The sequence below is a fragment of the Cervus elaphus genome, chromosome 11 (genome assembly GCF_910594005.1).
Source record: "Cervus elaphus chromosome 11, mCerEla1.1, whole genome shotgun sequence".
NCBI classification, from domain to species: Eukaryota; Metazoa; Chordata; class Mammalia; order Artiodactyla; family Cervidae; genus Cervus; species Cervus elaphus.
The window spans coordinates 33,134,443-33,151,545 of record NC_057825.1 but is presented as its reverse complement, the minus strand read 5'-3'; the positions used below and the strand labels follow the sequence as shown (position 1 = coordinate 33,151,545).

At 45.0% G+C, this 17,103-nt stretch overlaps 1 protein-coding gene and 1 non-coding gene across 2 annotated transcripts; both read right to left on the bottom strand.

The window, feature by feature from the left end:
* Positions 1 to 5,445: 5,445 nt before the first annotated feature.
* LOC122704223 lies at positions 5,446 to 5,552 on the bottom strand. Its single transcript, XR_006343824.1, has one exon. It is a non-coding gene; the product is annotated as a U6 spliceosomal RNA (small nuclear RNA).
* A 3,776-nt stretch (positions 5,553 to 9,328) lies between these two features.
* CENPA (centromere protein A) lies at positions 9,329 to 15,482 on the bottom strand. Its single transcript, XM_043917476.1, has 5 exons — positions 15,233 to 15,482; positions 12,468 to 12,577; positions 11,827 to 11,904; positions 11,380 to 11,539; positions 9,329 to 10,554 (listed from the first exon to the last, which is right to left on the bottom strand). Exons 1-4 carry the CDS (start codon positions 15,321 to 15,323, stop codon positions 11,405 to 11,407), a joined length of 414 nt encoding a protein of 137 aa, XP_043773411.1. The 5' UTR covers positions 15,324 to 15,482; the 3' UTR covers positions 9,329 to 10,554; positions 11,380 to 11,404.
* Between the last annotated feature and the right edge of the window lie 1,621 nt (positions 15,483 to 17,103).

Genomic DNA, 17,103 nt, shown 5'->3' with positions numbered 1-17,103 from the left:
CTATGATTAAATCTCATTCACTTTTTTTTTTAAGCAGGACTGAGTTCCTGGGTTATGACCTACAGAAACAATTCTCAAGCTTTTTTTCCATTCTTTCCTTACATGAGACAGAAAGTCTACAGGGGACCAAAACTGGATAATTGCCCTTGGAAGGTCCTTATTATGAATAACCCTCCAGGCTTATTTCAAAATAGTTACTTTTCCCATCCCATGCCAGAAATTTCTCCAAGGGGAATTTTCTCCAGTTTTCACCATGAGAACTTTAGTGGGATTCCTGGAAATAAAACCTATAGAAGTATGGGGGCTGCTCTGAATATCTACTCTGCTATAGGTTGAATGTTTGCATTACCACATCAGTAGCCTGGGCTAACATTATCCATCTCTCAAGGGCATTTAAGGATGGATGGCACAGCGCTTGCAGCAGTGGGCCCCTCAGTGTTTGGTGGCTATTATGACTCAGGAGACAGAATAGTGCCTGGTGAGCAGCTACAATGCAAAGAGTGAAGTGAAAGTTTGCCTGTGGGCTCAAGAGTATGTGGTGAAAAGATAGAAGCAACCACTGTCCACAGTCCAGGGGAAACTTGTCAGAGAGAGGAAAGGCCAGCAGGGCTAAGAGGAGGGGCAGCAGGGTTTGGGGGAAGGTTTTTCCAGGTTCAAAGACACGGCCATGTGAAGAGCAAGAAGCTGAATGCAAAAGGCAGACAGAGGTGCAGAGGGTGAGCCCTGGGACAAAGAGAGTGGAGAAGCCTTTGAGAATACAGGAAGAATTCAGGGGAGTCCCTGGAAGGAGAAACTAGCAAACATGACAGTGTACGGAGTTACCAATGTGCAGCAGTGCACGATGGGAAAGTCCTCACTGAGGAAGGGCAGTTTAGGCTCCCTGGGCTCCCACTTACCCATCTGTAAAATGGGGTCAGCCTCACCTGTTTACTGCTCAGAATGCCACTGAGGAGATGTGCAAAAAGAGCGTATAGAATTATGAAGGCTCAGAGATTGATGTCAAACAGAACTCATAGGTGAAATGTGTTTTCTCCCCACTGGCTTCTTTCTCTGAAAAGTTTAGAGGAAATTATTTTCAAGTGCTTTGATCTTCTTGGCAGAAAGACACCAAATAAATTCGAGATGTTATGGTACATTAGTGTCTCTGCTTGGGAACTGAGGGTGACCGATTTTATTCAATAGCTAGTGACAACCTTTCAGAGTTGCTTAAACCGCCTAAGCCCCACCCAAGTCCTAGACCCCAAGGCTACTACCCTCTGAGCCTTTCTTATGTAACCATCCTGAAATAGGGCTGTGAAGGCGATTTTTAAGGCTGATACCTCGTTTATGTGGCCAAGACTCCTTGGTGGTACCAGGGTGTCCAAGTCTGTGACTTGGGTGTAAGACAGTGGGCGAGCTTTTGCCACACGGTCTGCTCAGCCTCCCTGAACGCATTGCTATGGAACCACGATGAAACTAGCCACTGCTGCCATTCATGGGCTGGTGGGTGCTGCCAGAGCCTGCAGTGGGGCTAACAGGGGATGAGTAGCTTGCCTGGGTCATGGAGCCACAGTCAGAGTCAGGCGTCAGACTGTCCATGCCAGGCCTGAGTTCCTTCCTACTCTGGTGATCTCACTACCTCGTGTGCAACAACCCCCCTCCAAGTTGTCAGGAAGAACATGTGTGTCTCAGCTGTGTGAAAGGATAGGAAGGTTCTTTACCAATGTGTTTGGCCTCTCTTTTCACAGTCATTTTCTAATTTAAATGCCTGAACAGATGTCATGATCTACTTGGGTTGCTTTCCCTTTGGGTTTCTCCCTGGGCCGGAGGCCTGCTGTTCTTGCCTGCCAGGAGGTCAGAGGTGAGCCTGGGACTTGCAGAGCTCTCTTCCAGCTGTGAGTTCTACAGTTTTCCTTCTGAATCAATGTCCTCTGCCCCAGAGGTGCCAGTGGAAAAGGCCAAGGGTTTCTGGGACTCCCTCCCAAGCACATCAGGGACTCCCAGATGGCTCAGTGGTAAAGAATCCATCTGCCAATGCAGGAGACACAAAAGATATAGGTTTGATCCCTGGGTTGGGAAGATCCCCTGGTGTAGGAAATGGCAACCTGCTCCAGTATTCTTGGGGCTTCCCTGGTGGCCCAGAGGTTAAAGCGTCTGCCTGCAATGTGGGAGACCTGGGTTCAATCCCTGGGTCGGGAAGATCCCCTGGAGAAGGAAATGGCAACCCACTCCAGTATCTTGCCTGGAGAATCCCATGGACGGAGGAGCCTGGTGGACATGGGCCTGCAAACAGTCAGACATGACTGAATGACTGAGCACACACACGTGCACCTAAGCACACAGGGACCCATTCCTTCTGCTTCCCATTCATCTGCATGGACCCCACTGCCTTGAACAGCCCACGCCCTAGGTCTGCTATGACGTTTCACCTCCTCTCCCTGCCTCCCACCCCCCCCCTCACACCCACTGTCTGTAATGGACCCAGTGCTCACTTCCATTGTCGAACAAGCCCGTCATCCTGTGGATGCCGCTGTAACAGTGAGATCCAGATGGTAGGTGAGGGCTGTATTCGTTTGCTGACACACAAGGTACTACAGGCAGCAGTAGAGAGGTGGAGGGAGGCAATTAGACAACAACATATATTTATTTCCTCACATTGCTAGAGGCTGGAGGTCCAAGTTCAAGGTGCCGGTGGGGTTGTTTCTTCTGAGGTCTCTCTCCATGTCTTGCGGATAGTCATCTTCTCCCTGTTTCTCCACATGGTCTTCCTTCTATATACATCTGGGTCCAAACTTCCTCTTCTTATAAGAAGTCCAGCCACACTGGATTCAGGCCCACCCCACTGACTTCGTTCTACCCTAATTACCTCCCCAAAGTACAGGCACATTATATTTGGGGTTAGAACTTCAGCAAAGGAATTTGGGGGGATACAATTCAGCCCATAGAGGCTCAAGGGGAGATTTTAGAGGGGTCTCCAAAGTCAGAATCCTGTACCAGTGAGGGTGGGGGTAGCAGGGAGGAAGGGGGACAGGAAGGGCCCCTGAAGTCCCGCCATGTCTGTTGTGCCTCACTCTGGTGGTCACTGGAGCTTCAGCTGTTTCTGTCCTCATAGAAAGGTGGGCCTGGAACACTCCCAAGGGCCCCAGAGGAGCTGGACTCTGCGTTTGGTAGGAATGGGTTTGGGGAGAGCAAAGATCTTGGGGCCCCCTGGGATTCTAGGAGTGACTCAGCTGCCTGCTGCCACAATCCAATGCTGAGTCTCTCTTCTGTGTCCCTTCTGTCCCCACCGTGGTCTCCCTGGCTGGTCATCTGTCCCCATCTCTGTGGCAGGATTAAGAACCATCCCTAGCTTCATGCCTGCAAAGTCCCCTCAACTTGAGTCAGGGGAGCTTCTCTGCTTACTGTCTCTGGGCTTCCGTTTCCTTGACTGTGGAACAGGGAAGCTGGGAGGGACTCCAGGGAGAGAGCCCCGTGGGGCCCCAGGCCCATGCAAGTCCCTCAAAACCTCATGGGGGATTACTGTGGGACTGTCCTGTCCTGATCTGTCTAGACTCCAGGAGGGAACGAGAGGTGCCTGGTTACCGCCTGGTTACTTCCCCTTGGGTTAGTGGGTGCAAACCCGTCATCAGTTCTTGTAGCTGCTCCACTTTCCCCAAAAATTGGATTTTGATGTGCCATGATCTTGGTCCCAGGGACCATCAGTTAGCATGTATGGCTTGCTGATCACCACCTGTTTACCAGACCATCTCCTCACTATCATTCATATATTAATGTGCCTGGTAAATTTTAGTTGAATTGTTTTTTTCTATACTCAGTCTACCAGGTTTGTAGTTTACAGAGTATCTTTATCTACTCAACTTTTAAATTTTTGTAAAAAAATTACTGGTTCAGTTGCAGTGCAGAAAGGAGCCAGGGGTAGAGTGATGGTGGGCGGAGCCTGGTGGTGCTCACATGGGAGGGCAAGCAATGAAGGCACTGCCCCTCAGCTAGGCCACGCCTCTTTCTCCAGATTGTTTTTTTTTTGTTTTGTTTTTGTTTTTTTTTATTAGTTGGAGGCTAATTACTTCACAACATTTCAGTGGGTTTTGTCATACATTGATATGAATCAGCCATAGATTTACACGTATTCCCCATCCCGATCCCCCCTCCCACCTCCCTCTCCACCCGATTCCTCTGGGTCTTCCCAGTGCACCAGGCCCGAGCACTTGTCTCATGCATCCCACCTGGGCTGGGGATCTGTTTCACCATAGATAATATACATGCTGTTCTTTCGAAACATCCTACCCTCACCTTCTCCCACAGAGTTCAAAAGTCTGTTCTGTACTTCTGTGTCTCTTTTTCTGTTTTGCATATAGGGTTATCATTACCATCTTTCTAAATTCCCTATATATGTGTTAGTATGCTGTAATGTTCTTTATCTTTCTGGCTTACTTCACTCTGTATAAGATGAAACTGGCTCCAGTTTCATCCATCTCATTAGAACTGATTCAAATGAATTCTTTTTAACGACTGAGTAATATTCCATGGTGTATATGTACCACAGCTTCCTTATCCATTCATCTGCTGATGGGCATCTAGGTTGCTTCCATGTCCTGGCTATTATAAACAGTGCTGCAATGAACATTGGGGTGCACGTGTCTCTTTCAGATCTGGTTTCCTCAGTGTGTATGCCCAGAAATGGGATTGCTGGGTCAAATGGCAGTTCTATTTCCAGTTTTTTAAGAAATCTCCACACTGTTTTCCATAGCGACTGTACTAGTTTGCATTCCCACCAACAGTGTAAGAGGGTTCCCTTTTCTCCACACCCTCTCCAGCATTTATTGCTTGTAGACTTTTGGATAGCAGCCATCCTGACTGGCGTGTAATGGTACCTCATTGTGGTTTTGATTTGCATTTCTCTAATAATGAGTGACGTTGAGCATCTTTTCATGTGTTTGTTAGCCATCTGTATGTCTTCTTTGGAGAAATGTCTGTTTAGTTCTTTGGCCCATTTTTTGATTGGGTCATTTATTTTTCTGGAATTGAGCTGCAGGAGTTGCTTGTATGTTTTTGAGATTAATCCTTTGTCTGTTTCTTCATTTGCTATTATTTTCTCCCAATCTGAGGGCTGTCTTTTCACCTTACTTATAGTTTCCTTTGTAGTGCAAAAGCTTTTAAGTTTCATTAGGTCCCATTTGTTTATTTTTGCTTTTATTTCCAGTATTCTGGGAGGTGGGTCAAAGACTATCTTGCTGTGATTTATGTCGGAGAGTGTTTTGCCTACGTTCTCCTCTAGGAGTTTTATAGTTTCTGGTCTTACATTTAGATCTTTAATCCATTTTGAGTTTATTTTTGTGTATGGTGTTAGAAAGTGTTCTAGTTTCATTCTTTTACAAGTGGTTGACCAGTTGTCCCAGCACCACTTGTTAAAGAGGTTGTCTTTTTTCCATTGTATATCCTTGCCTCCTTTGTCAAAGATAAGGTGTCAAAAATATGGAATGCTTCACAAATTTGCGTGTCATCCTTGCGCAGGGGCCATGCTAATCTTCTCTGTATCGTTCCAATTTTAGTATATGTGCTGCCGAAGCGAGCACCTTTCTCCAGATTGTAAGCAGCCTGGCTTTAGACGTAGATTGTGAACAGATGGGTGCATGTAAAGCTCTTTAGAGAATTCGAAAGTCCAGGGTGGTCCTGGGAAGCCAGCCCCCTCTCCCCCAAAATACCTCCATCCCACATTCTCTCCCAGGAGCCCTAAGAGTGACTGACAACGGCCTGGGGTCAAGAGGCTCCCCTGGGAGAGGAAGAGGTGCTCTGAGAGGGACTTTGTCTGGAAATTCTCTTTCCTCCTTGATTTACTAACAAGACCAAATTTAAATAGCCTCCAAGTCAAGGAGTTGGAATCTGATCTAACTGTCATGACGGTCAGTTCAATGGTGACTTTGAACTGTCACAGAACTGCCCTCTTGCAGGAAAGCTTGTTACACTAAGGAGTGAGGTACGACCTATATGGGCCCCATGAGGGGGATTGGGAAATAGTACGAGGAAATTGCTGACTTTTCTGGAGTCAGAGGTATCAGGATATGGAATAGGCTGCCTAGAGAATTGATGAGCTTCCCATCAATAGAGGAGTCCAAAGAGAAAACAGGGAGGTGAGGGGAGGTGGCTGCTGGAGAGGAGATCAGGCATGGATATGTGTGTGTAAGTTTAGTTCAGTTCAGTCACTCAGTCATTGTCCGACTCTTGAGACCCCATGGATTGCAGCACGCCAGGCTGTCTCTTAAGCCTTGGGGTGGCATCTTGGTCCAATCTGATGGCTGCCTCCTGTTCTTTGCTGCTGTTTCTACAGAAAAGCTGCAGGTAAGTCATGCTGTTATTTAATAGCAGAGTTGGGGTTTCAGTTCTCTGGGTGTATGAGCAAGATCTGATGAAAGGGAGGAGAGTGAGTTCTGACTCTGTGCAAACTGTAAACCAGGGAAACGTCAAAGTAACAAGGCTTGGAGAGACATGTGTTAGACAAAGGGGTTTAGTATTATTTGGACTGAATGTCAATCATTTCTCTCTACAGTCTTCACTGGCATCTGGTATCTGACCCTCTGCCTCCTACCCTGAGGACCCTGCTTCCGTTGAAGTTGATAGACTGGAGAGGGTGTCCAGAATGACTCATATGGCTGGGGTGGAGTGGGACCGACCAGAACTTAGCAAATGCCCAGGGAGGGGCACTCTGCCAGTTGTCTACAGCTCACTCAGAGACTCTGAAATTCACATCTCTTATTTCTGTCCTGGATCAAGATGCATTTAATTTTCTCTGGGAGCCATTTCCTGGAATCTTCTACAGGTTGGGGATTTGGAACTGACTGTATATTCCCATTAAACAGTTCAGCCAATAATGAAAAGAGCTATTATCAGCAGGGATATAAACATTGAGGATGGAGTCCAAATTTTTCCCCCATTGGGAAAACATATTACAAAATTTGAGAAAATATTTTATTGAATGTTTAGAATTACAAAACTAACATTCTTGTTGGAACATATTCCTCTATTCAAGTCCTTTTCTCATTTGTGAATCAAGTTTTTGTTGTTTTTAGTTCTCTATATATTCTGATATTAATCTCTTATCAGATATGATCTGCAAATATTTTTCTCAATCTGTGTTGTCTCATTCTCACTTTATATATATACATATACATATATATATATAAACCCAGTCCAGTATTCTTTCCTGGAGAATCTCATGGACAGGAGCCTGGTGAGCTATAGTCCGTAGAGTCAAGGAGAGTAGGACACTACTGAAGAGACAGCATATATGTAACAAATACTTGCTCATTCTGCCTTTTCACTATTGATTGCACAAAAATCCTTAATTTTCATAGTCAAATATGTTCATTTTTTCTATTGCCTGTACCTTTGGTGTCATATCCAAGAAATTATTGCCAAATCCAATGTGAAGTATTTGCCCTATTTTTTTTTCTTTCTTAGTATTTTTTGTCTTAAAAAAACCTTTTTTTCCCTATGTTTTCTTCTGAGAGTTTTGTAATTGTCATTCTTATATTTAAGCTTTTGGTCCATTTTGAGTTGACTTTTCTATATGGTGGTGAGTAAGGTTTCAACTTCATTCTTTGCATGGGGATATCCAGTTTTCCCAGAAACATTTGTTGGAAAACCTCTTTTCCCTATTTAATGGCTTTGGCACCTTTGTCAAAAATCATTTGACCATATACTCAAGGGTTTACTTGTAGGCCCCCCATCCTATTCCATTGGTCTATCTGGACTTTATGCCACTAGTCATTTGGACCACTCTCCTACTGAAGACAAAGAAAAAGTTGGACAAATATATTTTTGCTCTTAAAAGCATTAAACTGCTAACAAGGTAGTGATTATTAGAAATTATTGATACAAAATCAAAGAGAGGATGGAGATCTAGAGATGAGTTTAATAGCAGATTTTGCCTAACATTTTCCTGTGGGGATGTTGCTGAGGAATGAGCTATGCTTTTGGTAACGTTGTGGGGTTAGGGAGACAAGGTTGAAGTACAGGCCTGCTAAGGTAAGGGTGATAAATTGACCTTGGAGGGCTGCCTAAACGTTGGGAATAAAGTGAATGAGAAACAATTTCTTTTTTTTAATTAATTTCACTTGGCAGATAAACACTTTATACAATTTTGTGATTTTCTTCATACATCAACATGAATCAGTCACAGGTATACATGTGTCCCCCCATCCTGAATCCCACCTGCCACCTCCCGAGAAACGATTTCTACACAGCTCCTTGACTTTGAATTATCTGGGTGGTTCAGAAAATCTTGGGCTCTAAAACTGAACTGAAGGTGGTTCTGAATGTTTAGTGCCTCTAGGCACCTGTAGAAAAGAAAAAAACCCAATCCTCTCTAGAGGAAGGTACCATTCTAGGCCTCAAATTATTTCCCCATATAGATGTGTCAGGCATACAATCATGTGTAATCAACACCAAAGAGAAAAAAAAATGAGCAAGAATCAACAGAAGCCATAAATAGAAACAGATTCATAGCGAGTCTATGAGAGTTACATAGTCTGCAAAGCAACTTACTATGTTAAAGGATATAAAAGCCAAGTTTGACATTTTCGACAAGGAGCTAGAAATTATAAAAAGGGACATGACAATTTTAAGAATCAAAAATTTTAGAACTAGGGTCCCTGGTGGTACAGTGGATAAGAATTTGCCGGCCAATGCAGGCGACATGGGTTCAATCTCCGCTCTGGGGAGATCACACATGCCACAGAGCAACTAAGCCTGTGCGTTACAACTACTGAAGCCCGTGGGCCTAGAGCCTGTGCTCTGCAACAAGAGAAGCCACTGAAATGAGAAGCCTGCGCACTGCAATGAAGAGAGTTCTTGGATATTAAAAAATTATGTGAAAGCATAAATAACTCAGTGGAAAGGTTAGAAGAGGATGTTGGTGAAATCACCCAGAAAGTAGGGAAAACAAAAAAACAAAAAACTCCAGCATCAGCTATGTAAGTGCTCAAAGTTGATAGTAAATTGTAACATCATATTCTCAGGTTATTGTATGGTTACTATACATGTTTCTCTGTGGTGCTGAGCACACATCCTGCCTGGCATTTGAATGTGACATGTGACCATGTGTTGCAGTGGGGTCCTGGTTAGTACAATTTTAGGAAAGCAGAGAAGTGTCAACTTTAAGAAAATTAGAGGAAGAGCATAATCTTCTCACGGAGAAGGAAATGGCAATCCACTCCAGTATTCTTGCCTAGAGAACCCTGTGGACAGCAGAGCCTGGTGGGCTGCCGTCTATGGGGTGGCACAGAGTCGGACACAACTGAAGCGACTTTGCATGCATGCATAATCTTCTGATTAATAACACTCTGACAAGAACTTTAAATGTATTCATAGATAAGCTTTATTCCAATGTTTACATAAAAATGAGTTGATGTCGAACAGGAAAAGGTTTTTATAAAGGGTTAAAATTTATCAAACAACAGAACTTGGTCCTTCCCTTTAGTTTGAATTCAATTGGCTGACGCATCATTATTAGTATCCACCCTCACTAATCATTTTCATCACACACAATATCTAAATGCCTTTGGATGGCACTTCCTATTTCTCTGGAAGTCTCTTAAACTGCTTTCAGTTACAAGAGAAGGGCAGGGATTTTATGGGCTCATACTCTACTCCACTGGAGGCAAAGATACACCCCTCAATTCTCTTGTTTAAATTGTGGCTGTTGGCAAAGTGTCCAAATGAAGGATTTAAGGCTAACACACAAAGAACATAGTATAATCTATGTATAACAGTAACTTTGCTTCTTCAAATTTTTTCCATTAAGAATTATTTCTATTATCTCTCCACAAGGAAGTTATAAAAATACCTGTAAAAACATTGAAAAGGCTCTTTAAAATCCTGGAATGAAAAATTCTGAAGTATAAATTATGATACATCTTCTATGATTTGCAAGTAAAGAATAAAATAAATTCTACAAGTTGGAATTTCTGAATGATTTTGGCAGGAATTTACCAGAAGGAGCCAGAACATCAAACCTTAACAATTTTCTATTTTCATCCCAATTGAGTTTTTGAAAAGCTGTATAATCTGTTGACAGGTATAGTCCACATACGAACTTGCTTCTGCTGTTAATGATGAAGTCAATCTGAAGGACAGAGATTTGTACGGTGGATGCGCCAGCCTCTTCCATGCAACTGACTGGTCTTCTCTTATTTTTTCCATCATGTTTTAAATAAAAGTAAATATATATATGGTAAAAAATTTAAATGGTACAAGAAGATTTAAAATAATCAGTAAATATCCTTTTTGCCCATAACCTAGAAAATCTGATGTCTTCCAAATCATCAGTCACATGAATAATTTGCAAAGTGAAGTCAACCTTAGAGTCTCTTCATCTGAAAATTATTCTCAGGATTTCTGGAATGTGTTGATTCTCTCAAATATTACCTCTGTTACAGAGGAAAGCCATGCAGTCTTCTTCTAAAAAAAAACTAACTACGAAAGCAACTCGCACGCTCTGCTCCAAGAGGGCAAGTCCAGGCAACACCTTGTATTCCGTGGATCTGGTCCTGGCTACAGGCAGGGGCTCTGGTATCAACCCTGAAATTTAGGAATCATATTAACTAACAAGGCATTTTCAAAATTAACTTTCTTTCAATCAAAACGAGGTCATCACATATACACTATCATGTGTGAATGCTAACTAGCTAGGGAGAAGCTGCTATATAACATACGGAGCCCAGCCTGGTGCTGTGTGATGACCTAGAGGAGAGGGAGGCTCAAGAGGGAGGGGATATATACATATAATTATGGCTGATTCGTGTTGTTATACCAGAGAAACCAACACAACATTGTAAGGCCATTACCTTCCAATTAAAAAATCAACCCTAAAAGAACCCCACAAGGTCATCAGGTCCTTGAAAAACAGAGAGGATGAACTCTGTCAGAGATTCAGTTTATCTGGTCATTATTTAGTTGAAAAATAAGTGTGTGTTAGTTGCTCAGTAGTGTCTGACTCTTTGTAACCCCATGAATTCTAGATCTCCAGGCTTCTCTGTCTATGGGGTTCTCCAAGCAAGAATACTGGAGTGGATTGCCATTCCTTTCTCCAGAGGATCTTCCTGACCCAGGGATTGAACCCGGGTCTCCTGAATGGCTGGCAGACTCTTTGCCATTTGAGCTACTGGGAAGTCCAAATTAAAACTGAAAAATAACTTTGTACAAAAGGACACAAGCCACAGAATCCCAAACATTCAAGTTAAAACTAGGTCAAAGCTTTCTTAGAGAACAAAGAGGAGAGGAGGCAGTAAAGGAGTCAGGATGGAGAAGGAAGCTTCCTTCAGAGAAACTCCCACCCTGGTGATGGGAAGTTGAGTGCTCTCCCCTCAAGGTCTGCTCACTCTCTGGTGAGCAGGAAACGCTTACAGAGACTCGGGCGGGTGGCCAGAGCTCAGCCAAGCCCTTCCTGAATGCCTCGGATCCTCCGGGCCAGCTGCACATCCTTTGGGAAGAGCGTGACGCGGCCGGCGTGTAAGGAGAGGAGATAGGCATCCTCGAAGAGATGAACTAGAAATGCTTCTGCTGCCTGCGGACACAAAGAGAAGCAGAAAGACTGACACCGATGAGGGGGCGTGGGCTGCTTTTTGCTGAGAGACCTGCTAAAAACTCAGCCTCTAAGGGCTCAAAGGACTACAGGAAAGGTTGTTCACAGCACAAGACTGAACTTTGCCAGGGAATTCCACTACTACCAAATCAGAATCCAGCCTCCAGACTTGGGGTGTTCCCTGTTGCTCTTTTCAAGGAGGTGATATTCAGCCTCATCCTTCTCCCATTCTCACCCCTCACCCAACTGGCCCCTGGCCCCCTCCTTACCTCTTGTAGGGCCAACAGGGCCTGGGCTTGCCAATTGAAGTCCACACCACGAGTGAATTGAACACATATTTCTCTTGCCTGTGAAGGAGCGGGGATGGGGAGCAAGGGGAAGAGTAGAGAGGAAAAGGAGGCTCAAAAGAAGATAGACTCTCTCCGTGAGTCTCCATGAATCTTCACTTCTGTTATTCCTTCCTGGTGCTTAACCTTGGGACCTAACTAGTAGCTAACACCTTACTAGGTGTCAGCTCCAGGGAGGTTAGAGATGGGCACATCTCTCCTGGTCGTGGTGGGGGGAGAGGAGGAGACAATCTCTTAGGGCAGGAGAAGGGATGAGAGGCTGATTGGATGAGAGAGTTCCTTTTACAAAATCAAACAGCATAGTTTCAAAGGTGGTGGGGGTTAGAAATGAACTTATAAAGAATGAGAAGTTGCCCTCAGCAGGCTCATGTATTCAGGAGCTGAAGTGTCCCTGATTAGATAATAGAAGAGGTCCCTTGCCATTTGGGCAAGAGATGACAGGGACCTAACACCCGGGAAATTTAGGAGGCCAGTGCCTTATCCATTAGGCCACTGGGGCCTGCCCGGGAAATTTAAAGAAAGGAGGCTGCACAGGGGTTGGCGGGAAGCTCCCTGGAGCTCACCAGGCGGCAGAAGGGGGTCTTTCTTAACAGCAGGTGTGTGGTCTTCTGAAGAGTTCGGATCTCCTTCAGGATTCTATATCTCCGGCGAGCAGGTGAACGGGAGGACGTGCCTGAGCAAAGGAGTCGAGTCATAGTCAAAGGCAGTGGAAAATACGTGGTGCATTGCAATCTGGCCATCAAACTGCCAAATATACATGCTCGGTTGTGTCCGACTCTGTGCAACACCCTGGACTGTAGCCTGCCAGGCCCCTCTGTCCATGGGATTCTCCAGGCAAGAATACAGCAGTGGGTTGCCACGCCCTCCTCCAGGGGTATCTTCCCAACCCAGGAATCGAACCCCTGTCTCTTGCATCTCCTGCACTGGCAGGCAGATTTTTTACCACTAGCGCTACCTGGGAAGCCAAATAGTAGACTGTAGATAACAGGCTCCCCAAAGCAGGGATTTTTGTCTATCATAGTCATTATGGTCATCTTCAGCAAGTGGAGAACAGTGGATCAGTGCTACATAAATATTTGTTAAATGAATGAATAAATGATCCTTTCAGGGTCCTACTGACCCTCAGTGATGATCTTTTGAGGGTCTTAATTTAAATGCCAACTCTTTCATGCATTACCTTAATCCTAATGTAACGGGAAGCCATGGAAGAGCTTTAAGCAGGACGGAGAGATGACACACTTTTATTTAAAGATCACTCCTGCTCCTATGTAAGGAAAGTACTGGAAAGGGACAAGAGTGTAAGTGATGTCATAGCCGGCTTAGGGTGGGGGCTTGGACGGAGCTGGTGGGAGTAGAGAAGGCAACAAGTGGCATGATTAGGATGCAATGTGGTGGTAGAAGTACCTGAATTTACATTTGGATTGGATGGACATGGGGCATAGGATGAAAAATCTCTTCCAGGTTTCTGGCTGTGGGAGATTGTGCCATTTACTGAAATGGGGGAAACTGAGGATGAAGAGGTAGGAGGAGAGTAAGCAAAAGTTTGCTTTTAGATGTGTTTGGCAAAGAACTGACTCATTGGAAAATACCCTGATGCTGGGAAAGATTGAAGGCTGGAGGAGAACGGGATGAGAGAGGATGAGATGGTTGGATGGCATCACCAACTCTATAGACAAGCAAGCTCTGGGAGTTGGCGGTGGACAGGGAAGCCTGGCGTGCTGCAGTCCATGGTGTCGCAAAGCGTCGGACATGCCTGAGCTACCGAACTGAACTGAACTAGTGTGACATACCCCAAAGTCCTTGGGTAGAAAGGCACTTGGACATAGGTATGTGGGGTCAGAGGTGAGACCCGGGCTGGAGCTAAACATGTGAGAGCTGTCAGAGTCTAAGTCCTACTGGAGTCAAAAGGAGGGATGAGCCCCCCTGGGGAAGGGAAAGAAAGAAAAAGGAGACCATGGAAGTCCAACATCAACTTGCTCAAGAGAGATGGCACAGGCACTAACCGCTGAGAAGAAATTACAAAGTGTAGGTACCACGGAGTCAGGGGGATGGAAGGTTTCGAGGAAGAAATGGCCCACTGTGTCGAATGCTTCTGAAAGACAGGGTAAGAGAATGACACAGGCATGTCTAATAAAGTTGGCAACACAAAAGTAGTTGGTGACCTTGACAGGAGCAGTTCGAAGGCACTAGACACAGGGGTAGTGGATATGAGGAGTCGGACTGGAAAGAGTTGAAGGGTCACTGGGAAGAGGGGGAAACAGACACATGGCAACACTAGTTTCAGGGCCTCAGTAACAATAAAATAAGAAAGAAAATGTATAAAAACGAAAAAACGATTCAAGTCATTATTTGCATATAATATAATAGCTCACTTGAAAATTTCAATTAAAGCAACTGAAAGACTATTAAGATTCACAAGAGAATTCAGCAAGTTCGCTAGCTGCAAAGGTTATTTATGTTTCGGAAAGAAAAAAAAACCCTATGCACTATAGCAACATCTACAAATAACCGATAATACTTTCTTCTCTCTGCTCTTAGCTATGGAGCAGGAGACAAGTAAAGCGGTTGCTGATGGTTAGGTCTCCCATCCACCAGACCACAGCACAGAAACGGAGGACCACAGACCAGTCTTCTTTCCAGGCACATACCTCTGGAAGAGGATAAGGTGAGAGAACAGGTTGAGTTAGGGCACTTCGGTTAAGGCCCAACACAGACACTCACTGAAGGAAAAATCAAATCACACCCCACCCCCCCAAACCCAAATACCTAAACAGGCACCTTCTAAAAGTAGAACTGTGTTGTCACAAAACTTTTGTGAAGTTGTCACAAAAAGTAGCCAATAATTTTGCGACTGAAAAAAGCACAAACACTGATTTTAAAAAAATCCTGTCTGCGGAAACAGACTGCGTGACCTTGCTCAAGTTAGCAGGTCTGTCTGAGCCTCAGTTGTCCCATTTGTAAAATGGGCACAATATAAAGTTGAGTAACTTCGTATAAAGAGTTTAACATAATGCCTAGTTAGTGGTAAGCAGTCAATCCATGCTGTTAGTATCAAAAATGTCTAAGCCAGTCCTTTCTCCTCTAAACTGCTTTCCTCAGTCCCCTCCGGGTTTTGGACCTTGCTTCCGTACAGATGCTGGACAGAGCTGCTTTACCCCCTGTAGAAGAAGGCCAACGGACCGGGATTGGGAGAATGGGCTCGATCCCAGATCAGCAAGGAGCCTCAGCTTTTCGTCTGTGAAATGGGCACGCGGACTGGGTCCGTACCCACCTCACAGACAGGCTGCAGGCAGGCCGGCTCGGAGGAAAGGGGATCGTGGCGGGTTACCTAAGGACGGGGCCGGCCGGCGGGCGGCGGGAGCCGGGCTCGCGGGGCGCCTCCTTGGTGTTTCGGGCTTGCGGCTCCGGCGCGGGCCCATGGCGGGCGCGCAGAGCTGCGGCCCCGCGGCTCCTTCTAGATCTTCTGGGTCCGGGGACAGAGGCTGGGAGGGCCGGGACGACCCGGCCGCGTGCCCCGGCTGGGTGCTGTTCGAATTGCCCGCACCGCCGCCTATTCACTGGCCGCGTTTTTTAAAAACCGAATCCAGCGACTCCCAGTGGCTGCCTCGGAACGCTTCTGGCATAGAGCGACTGCAGGGAGGACCAATGAGAGCACAGGCCCGAGAGGCTAACGGCGGCGGTGATAGGAGGAGACTGCAGAGACGAGGCGGATTGACGGTAGGAACCAGCCAATAGAGACTTGAAGAAGTGAAAGGAGGCGGGAACTGCTCCTGCCCACCGCTCTCTTGCAGAGGCCCCAGGTTTGACGGATTAGACCCAAGTAGTCCCGTGGCTTCTGGTCGAAAAAAGCAAGCTCCATTCTGACGTTGTAGACGATACGTGTGTGGAACGCGTTTCTCTAGACGAATCACTTTGCGCAAATATTTTACGTTTTGCTCTATTAATCCTAAATTGGCTTTTAAAGATTAGGAGACAAACCCAAGGAGAATGTGACTATTCCGTGCCTCGCCTGAGACTAGGGTCACCCCGAACACCCCAAGAACGCGACTCAGAAATGAGCGTTAACGCAGTTCAGTTCAGTTCAGTCGCTTAGTCGTGTCCGACTCTCTGAGACCCCATGGACTGCAGCACGCCAGTCTTCCCTGTCTATCACCAACTCCCAAACCTTGCTCAAACTCATGTCCATTAAGTCGGTGATGCCATCCAACCATATCATCCTGAACGCTATTAATGATTAGGGTCCTGGGACAGCCAGGATGGGGACTCTGACAATGAGATCAAGCAAGGCAGGCCTCAGCTCTTTTCTTGGATCACAGGCTCCAGCATTTCAATAGAATCATCCCAAGGGAAACCATCCCTTCCCTTCCCTTCCTGTTGGGGAATAATATGTTTGAGGTCAAATGTAGAACTAGATAGTTAGAATAAAGGGGGTTTTATATTATGTTTTTTTTTTGCTTGTTTGTTTGTTTTACATTTTCTAGATGTTCTATAGTAACCTGGACTGTAATCAGGAAAAATGTTACGAAATCAGTGATTTTAGAGAACCCTTTTCACTGCTGGTTGGTGGGGATGCACAATGGTGCAGTCACAGTTGAAAACAGTATGGCAGTGGATCAAAAAATTAAACATAGAATTACCATATGATCGGGGGATGGGATGGAGAGGGAGGCGGGAGGGGGGATCAGGATAGGGAACACATGTGAATCCATGGCTGATTCATGTCAATGTATGGCAAAAACCACTACAGTGTTGTAAAGTAATTAGCCTCCAACTAATAAAAATAAATGAAAAAAAATTTATTTTAAGTCTAAATGGTTACCTGATTGGATTATGACATTATAGCATACACTGCAGGTAGAATTAAAGTCTCATGAAGGATAAAAAAAAAAAAAAAAAGAAATACCATATGACCTAGCAATTCCACTTCTGCATATATAGTCCAAAAAAAAGCAGAGGCTTGAACAGGTATCTGTACAGTAAGGCTCATAGCAGTGTTATTCACAATAGCCAAAAATGTCTAAGTGAATGGTATACACATACAGTGGAATATTATTCAGCCTTACAAAGCAAGGAAATTTGGATACATATTACCACATGGATGAATCTTGAAGGCATTATGTTAAGCGAAATAAACCAGACACAAAAGGACCAATATTGTATGATGCCACTTATATGAGAAGCCTAGAATCATCAATTTCA

Coding starts and splice junctions, on each gene's coding strand:
- CENPA (XM_043917476.1), bottom strand. CDS start 15,323: ATGGGCCCGCGCCGGAGCCGCAAGCCCGAAACACCAAGGAGGCGCCCC. Junction 12,578..15,232: donor CCGGCCGGCCCCGTCCTTAG/GTAACCCGCCAC, acceptor TCCTTTGCTCAG/GCACGTCCTCCCGTTCACCT. Junction 11,905..12,467: donor AGACCCCCTTCTGCCGCCTG/GTGAGCTCCAGG, acceptor GCTCCTTCACAG/GCAAGAGAAATATGTGTTCA.